General features: G+C 36.9%; 2 protein-coding genes across 4 annotated transcripts; one reads left to right on the top strand and one right to left on the bottom strand.

Annotated features, from left to right (window-relative positions):
- The first annotated feature begins 126 nt into the window (after nt 1-126).
- LOC107220607 (phosphofurin acidic cluster sorting protein 2) lies at nt 127-19096 on the top strand. Of its 2 annotated transcripts, XM_015659268.2 has the most exons (12): nt 127-563; nt 8490-8793; nt 8889-9176; nt 9316-9415; nt 9548-9703; nt 11259-11363; nt 12971-13245; nt 13314-13519; nt 13592-13939; nt 14452-14843; nt 15489-15605; nt 15732-19096. In XM_015659268.2, the coding sequence occupies exons 1-12, from the start codon at nt 460-462 to the stop codon at nt 15863-15865; spliced, it is 2529 nt and encodes an 842-aa protein (XP_015514754.1). In that variant the 5' UTR covers nt 127-459; the 3' UTR covers nt 15866-19096. The 2 variants fall into 2 exon arrangements, with proteins under 2 accessions (XP_015514754.1, XP_015514755.1); XM_015659269.2 differs by lacking the exon at nt 11259-11363.
- On the bottom strand, nt 17274-24832 carry LOC107220610 (UPF0692 protein CG33108). 2 transcript variants are annotated; one of them, XM_015659272.2, is made up of 4 exons: nt 24719-24832; nt 23709-24014; nt 23211-23543; nt 17274-23133 (listed from the first exon to the last, which is right to left on the bottom strand). In XM_015659272.2, the coding sequence occupies exons 2-4, from the start codon at nt 23915-23917 to the stop codon at nt 22932-22934; spliced, it is 744 nt and encodes a 247-aa protein (XP_015514758.1). In that variant the 5' UTR covers nt 23918-24014; nt 24719-24832; the 3' UTR covers nt 17274-22931. The 2 variants fall into 2 exon arrangements, with proteins under 2 accessions (XP_015514758.1, XP_015514760.1); XM_015659274.2 differs by having other exon boundaries at nt 23709-24011.
- Nucleotides 24833-26263: the final 1431 nt, after the last annotated feature.

Here is a 26263-nt window from a genome sequence, read left to right as displayed (position 1 = left end):
AGACAGTCGGTACAAACCGTGTTGTAGGTGGCGCCGCCTGGTGGTGAAAACCGAAAAGTCCAACCCGAGTGATTTACGACGCGTAGTCGCCGGCAGGAGGAAGGGGAGGAGGGCGAATCCATGAGTCGTGAGCGAATCATCATCAGTTGGCCGTGAGAAACCTACGCGATTAGAGGAAGCCGATGCTGCGCCGGTGGCGGGAAGTCGGTCAGTGACTCGCTCGAACGTCGTCGGTCTGCGGGCGTACGAGTGAAAAAGTGTGAAACACTTAGTGCCAGTGATAGATTGCAGTGTCGACTTCGCGTTGTTACCGGGTTCGAGCCGCAAGCCGCCTCTGCGTCGGTCTTACTTCGTTCTCATGTTCGCGGGTAGTGGCGGCGGCTCGCCCCGCATCATCGGTAATCCCGGGGGGAGTCATCCGCATCCGTAGGTATTGTGTTGTATCTTGGCGCCGGAAAAATGGCGGAAAGAAACAAGGTAACGACCCCGGCCGCCCGCCCCGTCCCCATGAAGCTCTTTGCTACGTGGGAAGTCGATCGCACGCCGCCCAACTGCATACCGAGGTAATTAACCTGCCGCCTTTTCGTCACCCACACGCACACTCTCTCTCTCTCTCTCTCCCCCCCTTTCTTTCCTTCTTTCCTTGTCTTTCTCTCTACCTATCTATCTACCTCTCTCTCTCTCTCTCTCTCTCTCTCTCTCTCTCTCTCTCTCTCTCTCTCTCTCTCTCTCTCTCTCTCTCTCTCTCTCTCTCTCTCTCTCTCTCTCTCTCTCTCTCTCTCTCTCTCTCTCTCTCTCTCTCTCTCTCTCTCTCTCTCTCTCTCTCTCTCTCTCTCTCTCTCTCTCTCTCTCTCTCTCTCTCTCTCTCTCTCTCTCTCTCTCTCTCTCTCCTCTCGCTTGCTCGCCCGTAACAAACGGCGAGTGTATTCAGATCATCCTGCGCAGCTGTATTCAACACGCCCTTTTTCCCCGTCCACTTTATCCCCATCTTCTTATCTCCCTTATCATTCTTTCTTGCTCCGCATCAGCGACGACAACGCTACGACGAAGCTGCTGTTTTTCCAAACTGGAATACTTACTTACATTTACGTCGCTCTCCTCGCCAGCTTATAGTTATATTTTGTTTCACCTATACACGTTTTTATCTCCGTTGGTTTTCTCGACCGTCTTTTGTCCTCCGACATGCTTATTTTCTTTTGTTCTGTTCTCTGTCGTATATCACAACCGAAATCGATCGATTTCTTTCTTACTTTTTGCGCTCCGCCGGCTTCGCGGCTTATGCCATGATGCTGCTGCATCGGACAATGTACCGAGAATATATCGAGCTATTGTTTGTTGTCACATTCCGGCGTACTGCGATACAATCGTACCGGTTCTTCTTCTCCCTCTTCCTCTTACTCTACGTCTTCTTCTTCTTCATTTTATTACCTGTGTGAACATAGACGCATGCATGCCTCGTACAGTATCGAGGAAACGAAAGAGATCGGGAAGGGCGAAATTGTTCAAGTCAGAAGCGCCGTTTTGTCTACTACGGTCGGTTTGACGTTTGCGTTGTTTGGCTTTCGTTCAGCGGCGGATGTAAACTGTCAAAAGCTGTCGCGTGCGCAACGCAAGAAACCGACAGCCGAGACGCTTTTCGTATCACGCGTTCTTCTTTCTTTTTACCTACGACTACGATGTGGTACAAAATTCTATGAGGCTGAAGTTAGTAACATTAGCGTAACGAAATGTTGGCGAAAAACAGTTACTATTTTGCAATGTTGTAGTGACTTTAAATTGGCTAAATTATGAAAATATGAATTTCTTTTTCTTTAGTATAATTTACTGCATCTCGGATGTTTCTAAGATTACGAAGTAACGATTATTTCAAAACATAAATCATTACGATAACGTTACTGACGTCAGACTCGTAAAATTCTCGTAAAAATACATGCAACCGTTTCGCGAGAGAAATACCACGTACATACCTACATGAATCACGAAATGTCTTTTACTTTAAAATTACAAAGAAATAACAACGGGTTTTCCGAAAGACGAATCACTGCAATAACGTTACTAACTTCAGACTCATTATTTTTGTACGATGAAAAGAAGAAGAAGAAGAGATAAAAGAGCTTTTTCTATTGTTTCAAACGTCCTAATTCAGCTGCTGTAGATTAAATCATATTATGACCGAACACTCTGACGATGCGAGGAAAATCTGCGATTAACAACGATTCATCAACATGATAATCTCTTCAAAGTCGAGATCGTAATCTGTCGTAACCATCAGTCATAGTTTGCAAGGCTTTTTTCACCCATCACTTAATTTGCCAATGATTGTTACGACGTCTAATTCTTCTTATCATTACATTTTTATTTTCTTCCAATCTCTATCGAACGTATAAACTAGCGTGCGAGTTGTTAAAAATAAACAAACAAGATAAATATATACAATTTTTACACGTTATTACTATTTACCATCGACTGGTAGTATATACCATATATGTGATGTATTATACCTATGTATGTATGTATGTATGTATGTAACGCCTTACACGATGAGACTTTGATCGGATTATTGATTTTTTTTTTTTGTTGCGTGAAACCAACCAATCACCGATCGTGATGATAATTCTTTGTACAAATATTTGTAACGAAACACGCTAATCCAATAGATATAAGCCGTTTGGACTACGCGTCTTCTTGTAGTATTTCGGTTGGCGTACGTGACGTAAAAAGTAAGCGTTTTGACAAATTCTTAAAGTTGGAAACAATCATCGGCTTATTGTTATACACTATACGTATAAAATATATTTTGGGCGCAGGTAAAGCAAGATATGCGTCAATGCAAAAACTTGTTTTGTTCCGTAATTTTTTAATTACATTCTTTCTATATTTTTTTTTATTTTTATTCATTCTTTACCAATTCTTTATAAAGTTCAAGTTCGTATTTTTCAGTAAAGCGTGATAAAGCGAACTACACAAACTGCATATTTTTCTGCAGACCCAACTCCTTGAAACATTTTTCGAACATTACAATTAGATTTTAATTTATTCTCGCAAAATATATTTCGTTAGGTTAACGTTACAACATCTACTCTGCAGAGTTAAAAAACATTTTTATATACTTAAGAAAATGACGACGATAAGATAATATATGAATATGAATAAGACTCCTTTTGCGTCATAGTCGTACGTATTCTTATCACTTGTTTTAAATCCATTTTTTTGTATAATTAGAGACTTTTGAAAACATGTTTCTTTGAGCGTTTTTTTTTTTATCTTCACGCCTCTCCGAAAAAATAGTATGTCCAGATACGTATTCATAGACACATGCTGATAATCGCATTGACTAGTATCATATACATACAACATGTATGCAACGCTATGTACGTATTTATGTAGAATGCTCGGTATATTATCGATTTATACATAAACAAGTATGTTACGCGTTGATTATATTTTCTGACAAATGCAGAAAAACGTTATAAAATTATGTAACGTATTACATGTATGTTCGTAATTATAGAAAATATGTGCATGTAAAATACACAAAATAGTCGGTTTACAGTCAGCAGTGCAGACCAACTTGGATTGGCGCTACTGCTGTAATATTACGTGTCCATGTGTACAAGTACTACTGTCTTATTATACACTTCTCCCCCATTCAATTTTGCGCCCACGGTGCAGGATATTTGCAATAAAATATAATAATACGGTTGTCGAATCACCGTATATTATACATAGGCATATAACGTATGTAATATAAATGCTTGTTAAAATATAACAACGACGAGGAGGGATATCGAGGGGGAAGGGAAAAAAGAATACCCGTGACGAGTATCTTTTACTTTTTTATTCAATCTATTCGTTTATCATAGATATTTATGGTGGGCAGTATTCAATTTATTGTTGGATAGTATTTAACGCAAAAATTATGAAACAAAAGAAAAATTGATCCAGCCTCTCTCTGTGTACTATTATATATACAATATATATATTAACTGTATTCTTCGTAATACGGTATCAGCGACTTTAATTAATAGTAGCAGCAAAAAGAATACAAATAAAATTGAGGAGGACGTTGCGATGAGGAAACAGAAAAACGTGGACTTATACGTATCTGTAACTGAGCGAGACTTGGCAATTTTTTCTTTTCTTTTCCTTTCTTGTTTTTATCCTCTCTTCATTATTCTTCCTCTATAATATCAGTCCGGTCACGTTGTCGACGCCTATTCTCATCTATGCGCATGTGTTGTATCCATCCATCCATCCATCCATACACGCCTTGTACCATGTTATGTGCATATCCTTGTATACATGCTACCGAAATATGCTAATTTCAAATCACTGAAACAGCTTGGCATACATGTATATGTGTATATACATTATGTATAACAGAGAAGAGAATAGCGGACATATATATATATATGTATGTATGTACAATAGCGTATTAGGTACAAATCTAATGCGTCGCCGTTTTGCTGCTGACAGCTATCTGAACTTGGCACCCAACTTGCTAAAGTCCCGTGAAGCCCCGTCTATTCTTTTTCATCATATTCTTCTACATTTTTTCTCCATGTCCCGTGAAGACCCATAAAGTCATTCATCTCAAACTCGAGGGAAGGTTTTCTTTGTTTTTTTTTTTGACGCTATATCAAACGAAATCGAGTTCACCATAATCAACCGCATTCCCAAATCTTCGAAAATCGGGGAGAAAATTTGAAATCGAAGCAAGCCGGGTGCCAAGTTCACATAACTGCTGCTGAACGGTGCGCTGTTGAGATCTGAGAATAAGATCTCTGCACATACTGCGGAAGATATATTTTTTTACTTTGAGATTTTTGTCTTCAAATAAATTATGCATACAAAGAATCAACGACAAATTATATATATAAGCTACATAGGCATGCGATGAAATCAGGTGCGTGATAAAAATATTTTCGTCATTCTTACGAAACGGTTGGAATATGTATGGTATATATATATATGTATATACATATTATATGTATTTTTCTTGTGAAATTTTCATTGTGCGAAACGGAAGGGTTACCTCATGCGATGACTGTATTATTTCTAAATTATTTTTAAAAATACTTTTTCATTTCGTCAGAAAATGGAATCGTCGTTTCCATATCACGATTTATAATGTTACTCTACATGTAGATGAGTATTTGTATTGTCGATTTAACGGTGATGAAAATTGTTGGTAATTTACAAGGTGGTCAAATATCTGGGGAAAACCCAGAAAACTTGAGAATATCAGGGTATTTTTAATTTCGTAATGAAAAAAACTAACAATATTATTCTTCTATTATACTTCGTGGGAATGAAAAATTATTTTTTTGAGGTAGCACAAGTTTAATATTCCTTTCGCCCAGAAAAAAAAGTTCTTCTTCCTCTTCTTCTTCTTCTTCTTCTTCTTCTTCGTCTTCATTTTTTTTTTTTTTTTAATTTAATTTGAACCCAATATGGGGTCAAAAATATACTTAACAATTGAGGTTTTGGTAACTAACTATGTATAGGAAGTGGTAAGACGTCATGTGGGGAAAACTATGATTTAGGTCATGGGAAAATCTGGAGGAATGTAGTTCATGAATTATTTTCCAAACAAAAATAAAAATTTGCGACCACCGCGTTGTTGAAAATTTTTTTTGTAATATGTACCAAAATTTATGGCACGATCCTCCTCCAATGTACGTACGTGCATGAATGGATATGTATATATATGCGCGTGTGTGCGTGTGTGAGGTATTATACACCACACACACACACACGTATCACGTAGCAGATCACAGCAGCCAGCAGGGACGGCCTTGATTTCTGCAAATAGTGTATAAGCTATGTTCATACAATACACACATGCCTGTGGCAAGTTTCCATATACCTACGTATACTTACGATTATGTACTATAATACGTACATAATCGCCGCCCCTATGTGCAACTAAAATACGCCGTGAGCCTGCTGCTGATGATGCGTGCAGTTTCTAATTAACCTGAAGCTAGAAATAGAAAAGAAGAATGAGAAAGAAGGAAAATACCGACGCGGCGGGAGAGATGGAGGGGAAAGGAAAGAGTGAAAGAGAGATTGATTATTGGGAACTGTGCGGCACAGGAAGGTTTATTATTATTGTTGTTGTTGTTGTTGTTATTGTTATTATTATTATTGTCGTTATTTCGCTGTCGGCTGCAGTCAGACTGTGTACAATTGTGGGCGTAAGATTTTTATAAGTATATACATACCTATATACCTATACAATATGTATAGGGTTAGATAGACGAAGATAAAGATGGAATAGAATTATGTTTTCAATTTTATATATCCTCCGCATCACGCATACAGGGTTGAATTATTTGAATTTTGGAGGTGCAAGTTGTAACGTAATGTGTATACATATACACATGACTATGATATTACGAATACGTCAGAATGACCTCAAGTGACGTTCGTATCATCGATGTGCCGCTGGTTATAGTCACTGTAGGCGTAGTTTTGCTATTTTCATCCAATAGAGTTATAGGTGCATAGGTATAAATACGCAGATTGTGTATTTATTCATTGGTAATGCGGAGAGAAAAGACTTCCTGTAATCTACCTATCCTCTGATTTCTTTTTTTCCTCTCTTTTTCCGCGCGCAAATACCCTTTTTTTTATATACCTATACATATAATATACGTAGTGTTTTGAGATAAAGAAGAAGAAATAATAATCGAATCGGCGATTGAAATTATGTGTATAATATATATGTATATACATATATGTAGGTTATGGATACCTGGTACCTATGCATATCATTAAATCTAAGAAACAAATGATTTATCGAATAAATGAATGAGATTTCTGCAGGAAAAGATTTTTATAAGAGAATAAAAACAAAAGTGTACGACAGTACTAGTAGGCAAAACTTGAGGAAACAAAAAGATACCATAATTTCTCGTTAAGTAAAAAAATCGCTGAAAACATTGCGAGGAAAAATATTTTGGAAACCAGAGAAAAAATACCGTGTACTGTGTGTGAAAACAATTGAACAACGAGAACACAGAGAACGAGAGATGAATAGAAGCAATGAAAGAATGTATGAGATGTGCAACGCTGCATATCTGTGCATTATTCATACACAGGTATGTCCATCCCCCCCTCCATCGCTGTCACTCCTTTATTCGCAAGGAAGACTCGGGATTTGCCCCATTCATGATAAACTCGTCCGATTCTGCGCGACGCCACGGGTTGTTTTGACGTGGTGATTCATAAGTACAGTTCGTTCTCCTTGGAAGCTGTTGCCTGAATTCAGGCGGAGAGAAGGACCACGACGTCACGTGTCGTGGGAATTATTACGTCATAAGAATTTTTTTTTTTTTTTTATTGCCGAACATGAGACGGTGCAAACCGCCTGCACGCAAGTGTTCTAACTCTTTGATAATATCCAACAAATTGTACGTAAATTATGCGCATAAACCAACCGTACATGACTCGGGGGAAGAGGTGAAATGCTTTGTGGGTAAATGTTGTTCAGGGGACTTACTTTGGCTCGACGCTTTCTACGTCCGGTATGCTGCCTGCTTGCCTTCTACACAGTTCCGATATAATATCGATTCAATGTCACCGACCGCCCCACGTTCGCCTATCCATCCATCCATCTATCCTACAGCCCTCCGTACCGCGAACTTGCCCTGTTATTGCGTGTGCTTTACCAATTACCGGGAGGAAAGAAAGATAAATTTGTTTTCTTTTTCTTCCTTTCTTCCTTTTTTTTTTTTTTTTATCGCACAAGGGGGGAAAACGAGATATAAATATAGCAATGGTGGATTGAAATGGAACGTAGATATTGATCGATTTCGTGTCATTTAATTTTTATTTTATTTTTTTCTAACTCTTTTATTATGTCCTTTTAGTTTTGAAACTGAGGGCGTAGTTCACGCAATGCAACTCCCACAAGCACGAGTGAATTTATCTTGACTAAATTCACAATTTTTACGATGTGATCGGTGGTAAAATTCTACTTTGTATATCCTTGCCATCTTTTTATACGATTAGAAATAGCGTTTCACGATTTACGAAGCCTGGATATAATCATACAGACGAAATAAAATCGCAATCGTATCAAATGCGACCATGTTTATTGCGGAATTCCAATCTGGCCGCCGTTTCACACGCTTGCGAATTTATTTTGACTCTATGATTATTTTCAGGTCTTGTCAGTCATGATACACTATTTCACAGCGAATGAAACCAATTCAATTAAAGATTTCAAAGATAAGAATGAAAAGCGCAAAATTCACTCGTAGATGTACATGCATTGAATACAAAATTGATGAGAATCGATACGTTATATTATAATATTATTATTTACAAATTATTAGAAATAGCCTAGTAAAAAAAAAACTGGTTATTTTTATCTTCCATCAAATTTTCAAACGATTTACAATTTGATAATTACACTTCGCTGGCTCGTTGAAAATTTTCCCCTCATACCATTTAAAAACTTCTCGGTTTTGTTTTTACAGACTTTGTTCATTGACACTGAGCCGGTTGGTTCTTCTGCGACCGTTGGGTGCAGATCTGGCGTCGATTAGTCTAGCCGTTAAAATGCAGAGTTCAAAGAGAACACTCAGATCTAACGAGATAGCCGTACCGGCTACTGGTATGTTGGACACTGAGCTGGAACTTCAGTTCGCCCTACAGTATCCCCATTTCCTCAAAAGGGATGGAAACAAGCTCTTGATACTTTTGCAAAGACGTAAGAGGTACAAGAACAGAACAATGCTTGGGTATAAAACCCTTGCCGAAGGAATCATCAACATGGCACAGGTACGCATGCTATTGCGGTCACATGGCCAAGAATTTTATCAATAGCAAAAAAAAAAAATTGTTTCAAAATCCGAAACGACGTTCTCTCCTTACAGGTTCTGCAGAAGCAGATGGACCTCGAGCTCGAGCTCATTTCTGACAAGTCGGAAAAGTATGGCGGTCATTCCGTTGTTCTCGCCAAGGTTAGCGTTGTCGCGCTGAGTTCGCAGCCTGTCGACCACGACAAGAGGCTCTTGAACGATCCTAGCGAAAGACTAGGTACCGAGTTCAGCGATGACGAGGAAGAATTCAGCTCCGAAGGAGAGGCTGAAGGCAGCGACAGCGAACCCACCCTGGAAGTACACAGGAGAAAGAGTAGAGCGAAAATACCCGCCAATGCCAGGGTAAGCGTAGCGTGGTTGAAAGCTGGGAAGAAATCTTGCGCAAGGATGTTGATTCTTATTGATTAGTCAGGTTTTGTGAAAGATCAACAATTAAACGGGATTAACCGTTATTTTCCATTGCAACTAATTTCACTTTCAGCAAAGAAACTTGAAGCAGAAATTCATTGCACTACTGAAAAGGTTCAGAGTTTCCGAGGAACTGGAACACGACCAGGAAGAGATCGGGCAAAAACTTTCAGGTAAAGTTTGATTCATGGTTTTGACTCGTTTTCTTTTTTTCTTTGAAGGCATTCGTTTTCTGACTCTGTATGTTTGTTCACCTTATCAACATCCATATCTTATCGGCCGTTGAATGTGGTTTTTTACTACAGGCGGTGACATGGAAATCGAGGAGTTGTTTGACGAGCTGGAAGATTTGTCTGACAGCGGACCAGAGCTTGACACAATGTCAGTCAGCAGCACGCCAAAGCCATCATTAAGGCCGTTCTTCAGCTCTAGTCGATCTCTTTTGGCGCCGATGCATACAGGTAAGTCGAAGTCGCTTTGCGGGTGATGACGAATTTATTTCAACTCCAATTAAGGACGTTGCCTACCGAGCTTGCGCGCGAACTTTGGCTTTGGAAGAGTGGGCGGGACTTGAGTCTATGCCCCTCGCCTGCTATGGTCCCCCACTCTGCACTCCGTTGGGACCAGGCCGCTTGCACTTGAACGTTCTGAAGTTCTGAGATGCGAGGAATATAACTGGAAGCCCGTATGAGTTTCGCGTGGTTGATGAATAATAATAAGTTGCAGAAATCATTGAATAATCTTCGAGTTTTCAAGAGATCTATTGCATAACTCGTTGCAGTAAAGTGAAAAATATTACAAGAGAAATTACCCGAAACAGCAGTTAGCTAATTCATGACTAAATACTAGGGATGAGCGATATCAAGCAAACGATCTATTCTCAGAATCACGTCAGAGCACGTCTGGAGTCTACTATGCACGGTACATTTTACTCCTTCGCCTTCGAAATGCTTTTAATACAAGTTCGATATCTTCATAAATGACGGAGAAAACTTGCATCGCGTGAACATCTGCAAGCAGCAGTTCCGCCGGGAGTAGGCAACGTCCTTAATTACTCGATGCCCCCTCCCCCCTGCCCTCTGTTATTAAAAAAATATAGGACATTGAGGCAAGTTGGTATTACAATTATTACTGTTGAATATCATTGGAACAGTCAACAATAGATTATTGATCAATAATCGATTGTTTGATTTATTAATTGACTAATATTATTGTAATTATCATTAATTTTACCAAATTAATAACGTTTATAGTATATCATTATTATTATTATAATCACTGTCATTGTTATTATTATTATTATTATTATCATCATACATTCGTACAATGTATTTTTAATTGTTCTCGCTCGTAGTGTTCGTAATAATGCTTTTTCCTTTACGTTTTCGTTACGTTCATTATTATTATTATTAATGTTGTTATTATTATTATCAGTATTATTATATCATTATTATCATTAACGAAAGAACGTTTGTCGTCTGTGTGTCAAAACGCTGTGTAGCAAATATTATGATACGTAAAAATATGTATAACGATCCGTATTTCGCGTTAGAAGAGAAAATTCGAAAGAAGCGTGCGTGGTTGGTAATGAATTGATGACGTGGAAAAGAGAGAATGAAATGAGTTAAATTCTCGTAAAAAAACATTTACGTCTATTCGTTGATTAGAATAATTTTATTTATCATATCATTTTATTATCAATATAATTATTCAGACTTGAATAAAAGTGTATGAAGAAGGACGCTGTTTGTAGAACAATTCGTTGTTATATTTGATACTTTGAGAGAACATTCAACTAACTCTTATTACCCTTGCTTTTGTTCCATTCAAATATGATGATAAGGCTTTCGATTAGGAATTTTAGAGACTGAAGAAAGAGGGCGGTGAAATTTTTTTTTTTTTTTTTTTTATGGAACATAAGTATTTCTTTTGTTTGTAAGTCAGACGCATATTAATAACTATGTTCAAGTCTGGTGGGTTTTTGGCTTTGCATTGTTGCATGGTACGATTCGGTAGTAGTAACCGGCGAGGAAATCGGTACCAACTCCGCTAACGCCGTAGCTCAACCTCATTCCTGTCTGGCTACCAAAGAGAAGAATCGTATCGGACACACTACCCCAGGTACGTAAGTCGAATAGTAGCTGAATTTCTGTCGTAGTATCTCGATTCAAGATACAAAAACAAACGGAAAAAAAAAAAAATGAAACACGAACCATAGTATTTTACAAGTTTTTTCTACAGAAATTTTTTATCTTCGTCTCGAGTATTGTTGGTGAATTTGTCACACGTCAAATAACGAACATTTTCCTCTCTCGATTTCGAATATAGTCGCTTTCAGTTCTTTTTTCCTCTCGTTCGTTCCGATTCGTAGAGAACTCTCATTGTCTTTTGGTCTTGTATGTTTGATCATGCATATGATATTTTAGTATAGAGACGTGTTTAAAAGTTGATGAATTATATTTGTTATTCAATGCAGTTGAATATGTATACTGCATATATATATATATATATATATATATATATATATATATATATATATATATATATATATAGTGTATACGGTGTGTGCGTGAGTGTGTGTATGTAAAGTGTGCAATACGCCGTGTGTCTTTTCCTGTTTGACTTATTTTTTTATTTTATGTTTTTTTCAACAGAATTGATTGAACTAGTTTCGTTCGTTTATTACTTATCGTTATTATTGTTAAACTTTTTATACTGACAGCTGTGAAGCTTCTATCTCTCTACCTACCTGTGTAACGTACGTACATCTATATCTAATAAAAAAAAAAACAAGCTGAATGTTTATTCGTACGTTTCTATTTGAAGTTTCTATTGCTTTGTTTTACATCGTCTGTCTGTATAAGTAAATTGTTCGTTTTCTTTTTTTTTTTTTTTTCCATTTTTGTTGCCTGATGATACAATTATACATAATTGTTGCTGCTGCTGTTGCTGTTGTTGTTGTTGTTGTTGTTGTTATTAATATTATGATCATTATTGTTACAAACATTCGTGAGTATATTATAGCATACATATTAAGTTGTTTGGGCGATGAAAAGTAATCTTAGTGAAGTTTAATATTGCAATTCAGCACGTCTCTCCTTGGGCATTTTTATAATGCATCCGTTACCTTGCAACCTATAACAACCGTATTGTGTTTGAAAAAATTTTGATTTCGTTGGAGTGACTAATGCTTATTCAAAACGAATGCATCCTTGGCGAAATTAGCATGACTATACGAAATTTGGCAAATGCAATGGTTACGCAACTATTGATATACGCCCCTGCAGCTATGCTTGGCAATCTTTGACAGTAAGACTAACGCTGATTTGCTTTGATATGCTGATTTAAATGTAGGGACAAAAAAATGGTCGTCGACGCGCCAAAGTTGTTTTTATTTACTTATTATGTATAAAAACGTATAGTTTTTTTTTATTCCTTTAATCATTTCTCTGTACTTTAGTTCAGTCTTCAAGTACAATTGTCCTATTTTCAATTTTGTCTGCTGCACACTTTATCCGGCGTCTATCCCTTTCTCTGTCTCTCAGCTGTATCTACCAGTCTACTTTTCGTCGATCGCTCGATACGACATTCCGAGCTGTTCTAACCGATGTGTATTCTCTCTTTTGCGAATTATAAAATATAATTATACAAGTATAATTACACGCTGATATTTTCCATTAACATGGAATCTGCCTCCGCTTGCCGTGTTAAAATTTCTAATATTACAGAACGCGGGGTCGACCGACTTAGCGACGACAGTTCGAGGAGGGCAGACAGCGATTCGCATCCGGAAAACTGGACGGATCACGAAGCTAACGATGCGCCACAGGCGGTCGCCGGATCACCGCCAAAATCCAGCTCAGATCATACAAACAAAAACGAAGGCGCTGACAGAAGAAGCAGACTTTTTGCCAGGGATCGGGGAACGCCGGGAAGTAACAAGTCCAAGAAACACAGTCTCAGCGTCGACCTCAAACCAGCCACCGACATGAACAACGCCGAGGTAAGAAATCCAGGGTGACGTCAAACCCTCACCCTAAGTGACGTCACTCACTCCCCCTAACTTTTCAGCCGAGAAAGGCCCTCGTTGAACAATTGGGTCGAGTTCTGCCTGACGACAGTCTTCCAGAGTCCGTGTCGCTCGTTTCTCTGGCCGATCCTGGTGGTGCGGTTCTGGCTGCTCGGCTTCAGGAGCGAAATCAGCGCGTTTTGACCACCGCATCGCCAGCTGACATCAGAGCGACGTTCACCTGCCTCGTTGCTCGCATTCAAAAATTGTAAGTCGGGTTTCCGGAGCGAAGAGGAACAAGCTGGAAGCAAATTTTTATTTAAAAATTGTGTTTCTGCAGCTGCAACAGCTCCGCTAAACCGCCGGCTCCTATTAAGGTGGTTATAGCGGGCGGTGACAGCTTCGTTAACGCTGTGCTTCGCCACTACGTCGATCTCCTCAGCTTCAGGCCACCCGACTGGCAAAATTATCTCAGATTCCTCGTCGTTCCCCTCGGCTCCAACACCCTAGCAAGGTATCTCTGCTCCGTCGATTCAAGGTACTCGATGCTGTTTGGTGAGGAGTGGAGAGAAATCATGGAACGCGAGGGCGGAGGCGCCACCGAAGGCGCTGCAAGGGTCACGGAATATTTGGCCACCTGTGGACCGCTCCTGTCTCTTCCCATTGCCGAGGCGATGGTGACTTACAGGTGGGAATTTATATTTGGTTGGTAAAACGTCAAGTAAACTTGATATTACTAGAATTTTAAGTATCGATGGTCTACGATGGTTAAATCATAAGTTAGGAAACTAAAAACAGCAGTCTAAATCATCTACAACAATCTTATTTACGCCGATGATGATGGTGGATGCGAATTATATGACCGTACTGGGAATAAATTTGAGCAGTTTGGAACAAATTGCAAAACAAAATTTCAGGCCATATCTCAAGATCTTTACAAAACTAGCCCAAAAACATTAGAATCGGCTGAAAAGCATCAGAGTTTGATTATTTTGAATGTTCTAATTATAAAACCTTATCTCAAATTGTCTCTGTTTGCCTGATATTTCATTCAAACAGTGGAACTCGTCAATATATTCAAACATTTTCAGACCAGAATGAAAACTCTGAAAACAAATAAATTCTCATTCATCCCTGCTCCGTTGGCAACCTTCGTGAATCTTTTTTTTTTTTCAAAGCGCCGAATGTATTTTTCACCAGGGAAACCGACGACAGCAGCCAGATATTCATACCGTTTGTGAACGACGTTCGAGTCGGCTGTCCAGACAGTAGTGCGTCGGCTTCCGTCGACCTGGAAGAGGCGATGGCTGTGTCTGGTTCCCCGCCTTCGCTGCCTCCCCCGGGTCTGCCAGTTCCGCCTCCCAGCCGACTGACCCCTCCGAGCAGCCCGAACGTTGGCCAGCCGAGAGACGGTTGGGAGCCGGTCGAGCTGCAACTGGACTACTGGGGAAAACAAACCATAGGAGATAAGGGAAAAATCACTCTGAGGCAGGCGTTCAGGGCGCTTCACGTCCAGAGGTTACCTCCGCTTGGCGAAAACCCTGGACATCATATGTCGATGAATTACACGACAAAGGAGAAGAAGCAGAAAAGTTAGTTTTCCTTATTTTCAATTTCACACCAGATTTTGGATGCCTTTCTTTGATTAGGAGTAATTTTTTTGCACGTAATGAAAGCCTTTCCAGGTCTCTGGATACCAAATTTTGACCATTCAACCAGATTCCAGATTCTGGCCCAAGTTTTTCTAGCTCCTTTGTAAATTGATTTTGGTATTAGGATTTTAGCGATGGAAATGAATGTACATAAAAAATGGTTGGTATGAATGAATATTTATTATCAAAAAATTTTACAATTGGTAGATTAATAGATGTCATTGTATTTAAGCTCCTATCAACCGTCAGCGGATCCATTGAAACCATGAATATTGCATTTGTTTTGAAAAAAATACCATGTTTATGTAGGTTAACAACAATTTTCTTTTGATTGGGATCTGCTTTTCTCATTTGGATATTAACATACCAGCTTCAGACTTCTTTACAATATTGTTCTAAATCCAAATTTTCCAAATATGTATTTCTTTTAATCGGCGTTAGTTAGAATTATTTTTTACTCATTAGCTAATTGATTAAAGCAGCTAATGGCCATAAATTGAAAACTTTTCCTGTCGAGTATTTAATTTTCGACGTGAAACCGAACGTTATCATTTCTGATATTTAATCATTGATTTCATATGACAGTAATGAGACTGGGAAAGAAGAAGGAGAAGGAGAAGGAAAATGAGCCAAAAAGTCAGACCGTCGAAGGTGTGGCGCGACTGATATGCTCGGCAAAAACCCACAACATTCCATTGAAAGGTAAGTTTCGCACATCTGAGATATGCAAAGCCACAGAAATTCTCCCAGTTTTTAACGAAACTGAAACAAATATACGGGACAGCAATTGTTTCCCCTCCTTATTTATTACATATTTTTCCTTTTCAGTCAGTATAGACGGCACCGAATGGTACGGCGTAAAATTCTTTCAGCTGTCGGCGCAGTGGCAGACTCATATCAAGACGTTCCCCGTATCGTTATTGGCCTACAACGTACAGCAACAGTCCCTAAATATCACATAAACCTTGCAATTGACACGAGTAAAGTTCGACTTTGACATGTGCAGCTTACAGTGAATTTGACCCTGATCGGTTAGTAAGTACTGATTTCCTCGTTTCTTTCATTATTGGTATTTAGTCTATACATGCATTACGTTTATTTTCTTCACTTTTACTTTATATCACATATGTTATACATTTTACCGCGTTACGAGGATTACTATCTTATAAACTGAGTAGAAAAACGAATTACTAATCGTATATGTAACTAGTATCAAACTTTTTATTCCAAATTTATAATTGTTTCGTACTTATGACTGCGATACGCCAAATCATATACGTCGAGTTGTAAAAAAAATACAACCGCCTCGATTAAAATCGAATAATTTAATCACCGTATCACCTTTACAGCCATATAATTTTCTTCAAAGTGCAATAATTCTAGAAAGATCTAATCTTTCGGCGAAAATCTTTCCGATGAATCAAATTTATCTACGACGTGTTCTGCCCTTTCCATTTAAGAAGAAGAAAAAAGAAAGAAAACAAAATACCTTTTCCTTTTTTTTTTTCTCATATTTTTTTATCTCGATATCTTTACAGCAGCGAAAAACAAGACTTCCGGCAATATGTTTATCATTGATAGTCGGCAGGAATCGAACAACATATCATTGTATTGCTTGACAAATAATCAAGGTTCATTGACGTTGCGTCGTTTGACATTTGACATAAAATGAATCTATTCTTTTGCCAATAATCGTACAACATATTCCTTTTAAAAATATAACAAACACACGTGTGTGCGTTTAACAGGATTTGGAAATTGTTTTTCTCTCGTTAGAGATAAACACTTAATTATTTTATTTTTTCGTTTATTCATTTACTTGTCACCTAATTATGTAAACAAACCCAAATTCACCACAAGGTCGTTTAACAAGAAATTGCAATTCTTTTTAAATGTTAATTAATTCGCTGAGGGAAATGAAACCGAGTTGTCTGAAGAACTGATCATTCTAATCATACTTCACCAGCCTGTCGTATGTACATATTTTATTTTCTTTTCTTGTCTTTTCTTACTTTATTGACTACTGTTTTCTAGATTTGAGATGCGCGTGCAACGAGACTCAAGCTTTATTCACATACTTTCTCTCTCTTCCATCTTTTCCATTCTCTCGTTTCTTTCCACATTGACGATGAACAAAGGATATTTTTTTAAACGACGCAGAAATTTTCTTTCTTTTTCTTTATTCTACCAATGGTTCAATGATTGCATAAAATTATATATATACTATCTATATGTATATATATATATTTATATTTTTTATATTCTTGACTCCCTTCTCATATTATTATTATTGTTGTTTTTAGTGTTGTTATTGTTGTTATTGTTATTATTATTATTTCCTTTTATTTGTCCAAATTTCTCGACTGTTCGTAAAATGCCAAAGTCCATAGGACAATGACAACAACTTTTCAATGGTTAAAGTTTTTTTTTTTTTTTTATTCGCCTTTGACTCATTAAAAATCAAGGAATACGCGTGGCGTTGTAATTATTTACCAAACGAACAAAACACAAAAAAAAGATAGAATTAGCAAGTCGGACAAGTCCCTTCGTCATTCGTTGTGCTGGCGGTAAAACTCCTCGCGGTACTTCTTCGCACATACATTGTATTATTATGTATAATTTCATGATCTTTGTATTATCATTCTTATAGAAAAGGGAGAGAAAAATACTCACAGATTTTTTTGTAATCGAATAATTTGGTAATTTTATACCGCGGAGATAAGAACAACTGACGAGTATATCGTAACAGGCAAATAATTGTCTCATTGAAATTTCTTTTATTCTTTACTGTTTTTTTTGTTTCTCCTTCTCTCCTCTTACTTGCACAATATTTCATCACGCTGTCAAGCGAGAGCAACGCACACGCAAACACACATGATATAATTTTAAGAAAGAATTCAGTGACGGAAATTTTTGCAGTCATTAATACGTTTTACATGTCTAGAAAAAACTTGATACACGCTGTTGTCGTTATATTATTTTCATCGCCATTGATCCCAAGTTCTAAAGCTGTACGCTTTTTATCGTACATATGTATTGCTAATGCATCTTATTGTCATCGGATATCTACTAGAGACATACATGATATACTATTATAATATCATACTTGGCAATATCCTCCGTTTTTAATTGTAAATTTAATTTTGAAGCAAAAGCCACATTTTTATTAATGCGATAACGAAGAATATTAATAAATGAAGATACGATGAAAATTTTTGAATGGAAATCGTGCATATATGTATATACGGAGTAGTATCTCGTATATCTCGTATATAAAACGTGTATATATAGGTATGTATTTCGGAGATTATAATACACACAATAGACAGTATTTTATGCGATATTATTTACATACATGTGCGATTTTTCGTTTTTCGTTGATGGTTTATTTTCTTATTCTCGCTACAGACGCTCTATTTAGTAAGCATTATTATTGGTATTATTATTACTACTACTATTATTATTATTTAAACGAAAAGTTCCTCACCTTTTTGTTAAGCCGCTTTCTTTTTGCTTCTTTAATTATTAGTCACTGTTTTGTTCCTACTTCGATCGCGTCATTTCCATTTTGGGAGAGAATTTTTCTATCATTTCATTCTCCTACTACAAAGTACGCAGCTATAAACAAAATACACGTTAAGGAGAACTTTTATTGTAACAAGTAACTCGTGGCTCGTGTCAGATTATAAATTTATATAATCGTTGAAAATATATCCGAGGAAAATTGCAGAGTTATGAAATAAATATATCAATATTGTACATGTATATACAGAGACATACATATGTATAAGATGAATTATTATGTACTACGCTACGATGAGTCTGCGGGTGGAAAATTGACTGTCCAAGATAACGTTGAATTGAGATTGTCATCTATAACGACTAGATGTGTAAGAGTTAATATAACGAATGAAAACATTCCTGGAACGCGACGAATCTGAATCTTTATCGAAATGCGTAGTACGATTGAATTTCTCTCTGCGATGTATCCGTGAACGTAATTATTATAAAATTGTCGCACAGTCGAAATGTTCAAAGCTCAGATAACGAGATAGAAACTAGAAAAAAAATATAAGAAGCTAGAGTTAGAAAACGCAAGTAGACGAATGAATAGAAATTAGCGCAGATATAACGCAGATGCCAAAAGCTCAATTGTTACAATAATTAAAGGGGGGGGAAAAAAAAAAAAAAAACTAACAGAATCGAAAAGAGAAGGAACATAGAACGGATTTAAAATCTGGATCATAAATTGATCCTGTAGAAAAGTTTCAATTTCGATAATATCAGGGCAATATATACATTGTTATACGTGTAAAATTTAAAAGGAAGATTGGAATTATCAGTCGATATTACGATTAAAATATGTCTTTATTCAGCTGCTTAATCGCAAAAAGAAATTGAGTCGGTAGAAATAAATTTGACGGTACGTATCGACGCTCTGATTCTCATTTCGTTAAACTTCGGATCAATTCATACGAGACATAACAATACAATGTCGATGTATAAATAAGGGGTAGCGAACAAAATCAACTTTCTTCCAAATCGAGTGACATTTTTTTTTTCTTCTTTTTGAAATTTACAATATCTTTCGGAGTAATAGAATTATCATTTGATATGTGTGAGTAAAAAAAGTAAACTTGAAATTTACATGTAACGTAACGAACGATGAAAAGATCGAGAAAGAAGTTGATTCAATTTTCTGCGCCCTGTTTTTCATAATACGTATATTGTAATTGATAAATATTAAACATACCTATACATGTGATATAGTATTATATTATTACTACTACCACCACTACTATTGAACGTTATATATATATATATATTTGGTATAGGATATCACGTATTGTTATACCTATACCACCGAAGTTATTCAATAGAATAGAAATAATTATTGTGCCCCTCGTTACTTATCTCTCAACCGGTTGTTGTTGTTGTTCATTTCTGTAGGGATCAATTTCAAAAATTTTTCATTATCTCCCCTGGCGAACAGAATGATTACGTGTATGATAATGAAATGAAATTAAACTGGTTCAAGTACACAAAGTAATCGTTAACAATAACAACATCAACAACAATAACAACAATAATAATAATAATAATGGACATTTTCGTCTGTCATTGAAAGATAGCCGTAGAAAGCTATTACAAATATTAGATAACAACTTTTATAATACACACACGCACACACATACACCTATATATATATACAATTTGCGTACGTAAATATTGTTTCGAAATAATGATGATTATGACTATGCTAATAATGATAATATATAATCACAGATGATTCTTAGACTGAAAACAAAATAGCCTGGCGAATTGTTGAAATAATAACAATAACAATAACAATAATAATAATAATATCCATACAAGGATATTAATGATGAATGATATGCACCCTAAACAAATAATTTTCGCATGGGGGCACGCTAATAAAATATAACGTAACTGACATACACAGAATGAAAAAGCTGCAGCTGAAATGAGTAATAATTAGAGTGATAGAAAATTACAATAGTAATAATAGTAATAATAAAAATCCGCTAGTTTATCTAAGAAGCAAATACAAATAATCAATAAGCAACAATAAGTAAAATTTAAGACGAATAATTCAATGGTGAATATAGTGATTATGAAAACATTGATAGTTATTATTAAGAAGTAATAATGTTGTTGATGTTTGTAAGCTTGAAATATAAGTGTAACGCATTTTTCCTTTTCTACAAAAACTTTGTTACGCCCTCAGCTGATAGCGACAGCTTTTTTTTTTCTCAACACATCCATTAATCTATGATTGAATTCTAAACACCTTGTCCAGCCTGTTGTTTTTATACCTGAATAATAGTACATATTTACGGTTTCAACCGCGTTCGAAAAATTCATAATAACTGAGAGAGAAAAAACATAGTTTACCAAACGTTGGTCCATTGACGTATAAGTAAATAGATAAACAAACAATGTGAAATAAATTCTCAAATTTCTATGACATAATATTTGCTTTCATTCGTTCGTTTACACATTACTACGAGGTGTATAATATTTAATAGCACAATTATAATCACATACCATAATATCATGTTGTTGTTGTTGTTGTTGTTGTTATTATTATTTAATATTTCTTCTAGCGACACTGTAAAGGCCACGTTTCAGAAGTCGACGTCCTCATTATTGTAAGTGATACGTTCAATATATCTTACGTAGTTTTGAATGTTATTATTATTATTATTGTTGTTGGTATTGTTTGTTTGTTTATGAAAATGTTTATTTATATGTTGTAAAGAAATATGAAAATCTCTTGTCTCCGTCTAATACGAAGCGTTACGACAAATAGCAAGGGAAGACGATTATTAATTATATTCATCGGTACATCCTGCGTACTCTGTAAATTGCTGTCGGGTAACGTTTCTTAACCGTTCTTTTTATATAGTATTTATCTATATATATGTGTGTGTATAGTAGATTACGTTTTTTTTGTTTTTTTTTATCATTAATTATTTTCTTACGAGACAATTTCATTGAAATAATTTGTTATTTCATATTAATTTTTTAACATCACATATCGTTACATACATAATTTACATTTTATAATTATATGTATATACGTATACATATAAATATAAACATTTAATTGAAAATAATTAGATGATATCGAATATATTTTCAACGAAGAGAGAATGATTAAATCCAAATATTTATATATGCATATATTTATATACTACAATATATATACATATTTGATATATATTTGATATATATTTATATGTATACAAATAACAGGGTACATTATTTACCTGATTAAAATATCAATAATTTATCGAAAATTCGCATTTTCTACATTCGTTTTTTATCATTTTGTTTTTTTCATGTCAACTCTTGACTAGAGATTACAGTTATATTGTTCATAATCGGTAATTATGATTATAATTTTTATTTTTATTTTTACTGCCGTTAATGACAATTGATAAATTCCAATTTCGTATGAGAAATGCGCTTCTGCATTCTACTTGAACTTACTCGCGGTTTTATGCGCAGTGCGTTGCATTCGCGATTTTATTTTCATACATCTATATGTTACAGTATATTTTTATGATTAATCGGATGCAATAAAGCACAAATTTATAAATGGTACCAAAAATTTTGTAAGAACCAACAGAAATAACGTAAGAAAAAAGAGAACGTTTTCAAAGTGACATCATACGAACAAAAAACAATTTAACATTTAGACGAATTTACATAATTAACTAGGTATTTGTTCGCTATTCACGATTCTTGCTAAACTAGTGTCCATAATTAACGAGCTTTGTTCTATTTTTAGCCTTAAATGTTCTTTTATCTCTTTGGATGGATGCAAACTTAACCGATGATAAATAACCGAATTTATATCCGATAATTTAAATATTTGTTACATAAATAATATGACAACTGTTATTGGTAATTTTATTATGGTATATATAAAAAGCTGAACCTAAAATTCTCACGATTCAGGTTTTTGATCGTATTATTTTCATAAAATGATGCATAATCATTTTGATAATGTGCCTACCTAATTATAATAATTGTTTTATTTTGTTATTTTCTCAATTCTTCATTACTTTATATGACATTACATATTTGATTTAGACGATTCAGATTCATTTTATATCGCAAGTATATGTCATCGATCGACATGTAGTAGAGAAATTGCTTAATCCAAAGAAAATGTATCGGAAAAAGTGAGAAAATGATTGTTTTGAATCTGAAGATTTCAATTTAGACCACGAAGATCTTAAACAGCTTTTCTTCAACGTTTTTTGTGTTTCTAAATCACTCTTTTCGCGAGTTTGTTCGTAGTTCTGGCTTGAAAGTCCGATTGCCATTTTCATTTCCTTCACCTTACTCGCCGTTATCATCGATACTCTTCGACTTACTCTCCTTTGTCTCTGGCTGAAACGATTTTAAAATTGCTGTAAAAATTATATTATTCTTTGGGATTTATATTCAACGCAGATGTTTGATTCCCAGCCGTTTATCCTCCACCAAGTTCGTTTAGATGTACGGATGAAGCGCCAGCGCTCTGCCACGCAGACCTCTCTGTCCACCGACTCCGCCTTTGGGCACGACGTAGCCTCCGGCGTGCCTGGCGGCGCCTTCCTCTTCCAAGTTCCCGTTGCTTTCGATCAGATCCCGCAGAGGCCAGCAAGCCAGATGACGAGACTTGCCGTGGCGGGCAAGAACGTGATAGCCTTGCCTGAAACAAGGGACAAGTTACTCCGCGTGACCAGGTGTTGTCTAGTCGTTATCGATGCATCGTCTTCTCTGATTCACCTCGACGAAATAAGGCCCACCAGCAACGCCCAGTGCGCCTTGTGTCCCCTCTTCAAACACGGAGCATGGTTGAAGTCCGAATCGTACGGAATGAGGACCATAGCTCCATGGGCGAGTGCATGCGTCAGTGAATCTGGACAAGTCTGCAAATCTATCAGAATATCAGGCCTATGTTCGGGCAGGTATTCAGCTGCCAGTGTTCCCATGTAGTCAACGCTGTAAACTTCTCCGTGCTGTGTAAAACCCCTCACTCTTGCCTCCGCTAGCAATTGTGTAACCGAGACTGGCTTCGTGTACTCCTGTGACGCCATTGCAAGTGCAACGAGGCCGCATCTATTTTTAAAAATATAAACAGCATAATTGTTTCAAGAATTCTGGTCTCAATTGTTAAGGAATAGAGCACCATCTCTGGGCTGATTACAAACTGATGAGAAAAACAAAGTGAAGAATTATGGAGTAAATGGTGAACAGAGATTATCAAGTCGATCGGTCACTTACTGAGGTCCGTCCTGTAGGATGGGTTCAACCTGGCAAAAGTACGTGACTTCAGCATCCTTTAGCTCGTTTCTGGATATGAGTTTCTCAATCTCAGCCTCTGCTGAAGTCAGTGTAATCTTGGCCCAAGGTGGAAGAGACTCGGACTGGCGATTGTCGGCGGTATTGTCCCTGGATGGGGTCTCCGGGAGGCTGGGAGGCGGCGCAGGCATGATCGCTGACGACGGTTTCTTTGTTATGTCGCAGTCGATTTCCTCCGTCCTGGAGAATTCGGTCAGGCGTCAATTGCTGTTGATTGACCACAGGCTACTGAAATACAGAAATAAGGGACTTGGAGAGTGATGCGACAGGGGTGAAGTAAAACTTTGCAAGACAGCCAATTTCACCTTCGACTACCGAAGGGAGATGGGACGATCTTTAGTCACGAATTTCTCGCAATATAAACCGACAAGCAGTCGAAGAGGCAAATCGACAACGAGAGACATTGGTGACTCATAATCCAGGTTGTCAAAATAGAACAACAACCTGGGTTAAAACTACTCAAAAACGTGGAATACGTGACACGGAAGAAGCGATCGGTTCATTGAATAAAAGAAAACCACATGCCTGATAAATAATTATAATATTATTATCAGAAGAGCGGTGATGAATAACTATAGCTGGAAATGGGAGAAGTTATTCTGAAAGAGCAAAAATCGCGTGAAAATCCATTGAAGAAATGTTTATTTTATTGCTTTGTACAGAAGTACTCTATTCCCTGTTTAGAGATTTTTCACCATCTTTGACGTTTGCAGTCTGGCGGAACACGTAGATGAATTCGTGTGAATGCGTTTTTACATGTGTGTGTGTGTGTGTGTGTGCGTGTGCGTGAGTGTGTATTTGGTGCTGTCATGTCATTCGGGATTATTATATAATTATCGAATGCATGTTAGCCCGTCGCGGGTCGCGTGATCTCCCTTCGTTTCGACGAGCCCGGAATTTTTGTTTTTCTTTTTTTTTGGGTTAGACTTAACTGTGTCGTGACTCTTTGCTTTTCCATGGAAAAATCAGAGCGATCCTGTTCTAGCGAGTGAAACCCAACTGACGCGAGGCCCACGTCCTTCAGCCGCCCAACATCTTCCCTAATCCCTGGCGGAAAAAACAACTCGGTTGGCCAAACTGGTTGAAATTCGTTGATTCGTACGGTTGGCACACCTGGAGATATCTGCATGGATATGAACGACTCTGACAAATCTCTGAAACAACGCAGCGAGCGGTAAATCTCACTTGATTATAATATGATATTAGCTTTATTACTAACGTTAAAATTAAATCTGATTTTATGTATCGATTTAAAAATCTCCTAACAGGATATTTTATTCGAACGCGTGAATAACTGACGCCAAAGGGATTCAAACGATTTGCGGACAGTCAACGTGTTGACTGATAATTTTCAAGCGGCCAATAGTGACCAGTCAGAGAATAGCGCTCGAGAGTCGAGGTAAGACTCATTTGATTATAATATGATATTTTCATAAAATTGAGTCTGACGATACGTATCGATTTAAAAATTACCCAGTAGGATATTTTATTCGAACGTGTGAATAACAAACGCCAAAGGTATTTAAACAATTTGCGGGCCAAAACAATTGACTGATAATTTTCAAGCGTAGATCAGTGACCAACTTCGGAGTGTCGCGCTCGAAGGTCCAGACAAGCGAAACGTGTGGTGTGTTAATCTTTCGAATGTTCTCCTTATCACTTGACTTCACAAGTGCAGTGAACTTGATTATTGATTGAAAACTAGATATCCGGTGTGTTGAACGTGCCGTGTGCCGTGCGCTTAATATTAACGCTGTTTCAACGGTTATTGAAGTGACTCAATTCTAAGCTCCTTGGTGCGCGTGTAACTTGTTGATACGGCTTGTTTTTCTCACGCGACCGAAACTACGAGTGCTATTTAAAGTTTGATTACACGGTGCCACCCTGTTTCAGCGTAACCAACTACAATTTCCCTGAAAGGTATTATCAAATTATCTTTCATCATTATTAATACTACCAATTAATGTGCAAATGTAGTTGTGATATCGGTATCTGCTCGAAGTGCGATCGCGTGATTAGATGTCATCTTACAGTTACGTCGAAGATCAAGGAAATAATTGTAGATGCAATGGGTATATTTAGTTATTTTCTCATTCATTGCCGTCCTTTATTTCCATACAAAATATATTTCAAATTGGTGTTGTGGAACAAATCACGATCGGCGTGAAGTGAGCGGTTTGTCAGTTTTGAAAATGGCCACCGATTATTCCATTCGTTCGGCTCTCGGTCAATCGTTTTGCAGTTGAATCGGATGGATTTCCAGAGATTTCATTTTACAAGATTTAAGGTTAGTTAGTACAATGATTGTTGTAAGATTTCCCATCTAATATTTTATCGGATGACAATTATCCACGAAGTCGTTCAATTAAACAATTATCTTCAGTCAACTTCAGTCCTCCAGTGTGTAGGCAACCCTTTCACGTACGTGAATCAGTTGCCTAAAAATAAGCGGTTCAACATTAGAAAAATTAAAGTTA

The sequence above is a fragment of the Neodiprion lecontei genome, chromosome 7 (assembly GCF_021901455.1).
Source record: "Neodiprion lecontei isolate iyNeoLeco1 chromosome 7, iyNeoLeco1.1, whole genome shotgun sequence".
Classification (NCBI taxonomy): Eukaryota; Metazoa; Arthropoda; class Insecta; order Hymenoptera; family Diprionidae; genus Neodiprion; species Neodiprion lecontei.
This window is presented reverse-complemented; position numbering and strand designations above follow the sequence as displayed.

Excerpts from the sequence above, each read along its gene's own strand:
- LOC107220607 (XM_015659268.2), top strand. The coding sequence starts at position 460 with ATGGCGGAAAGAAACAAGGTAACGACCCCGGCCGCCCGCCCCGTCCCC. Across the intron at positions 13,246-13,313 it reads CCGACATGAACAACGCCGAG|CCGAGAAAGGCCCTCGTTGA; the intron begins GTAAGAAATCCA and ends CTAACTTTTCAG. Across the intron at positions 13,520-13,591 it reads GTTGCTCGCATTCAAAAATT|CTGCAACAGCTCCGCTAAAC; the intron begins GTAAGTCGGGTT and ends GTGTTTCTGCAG.
- LOC107220610 (XM_015659272.2), bottom strand. The coding sequence starts at position 23,917 with ATGCCTGCGCCGCCTCCCAGCCTCCCGGAGACCCCATCCAGGGACAAT. Across the intron at positions 23,544-23,708 it reads ATCCTACAGGACGGACCTCA|ATGCGGCCTCGTTGCACTTG; the intron begins GTAAGTGACCGA and ends TTTTAAAAATAG. Across the intron at positions 23,134-23,210 it reads GTGGGCCTTATTTCGTCGAG|GCAAGGCTATCACGTTCTTG; the intron begins GTGAATCAGAGA and ends CCCTTGTTTCAG.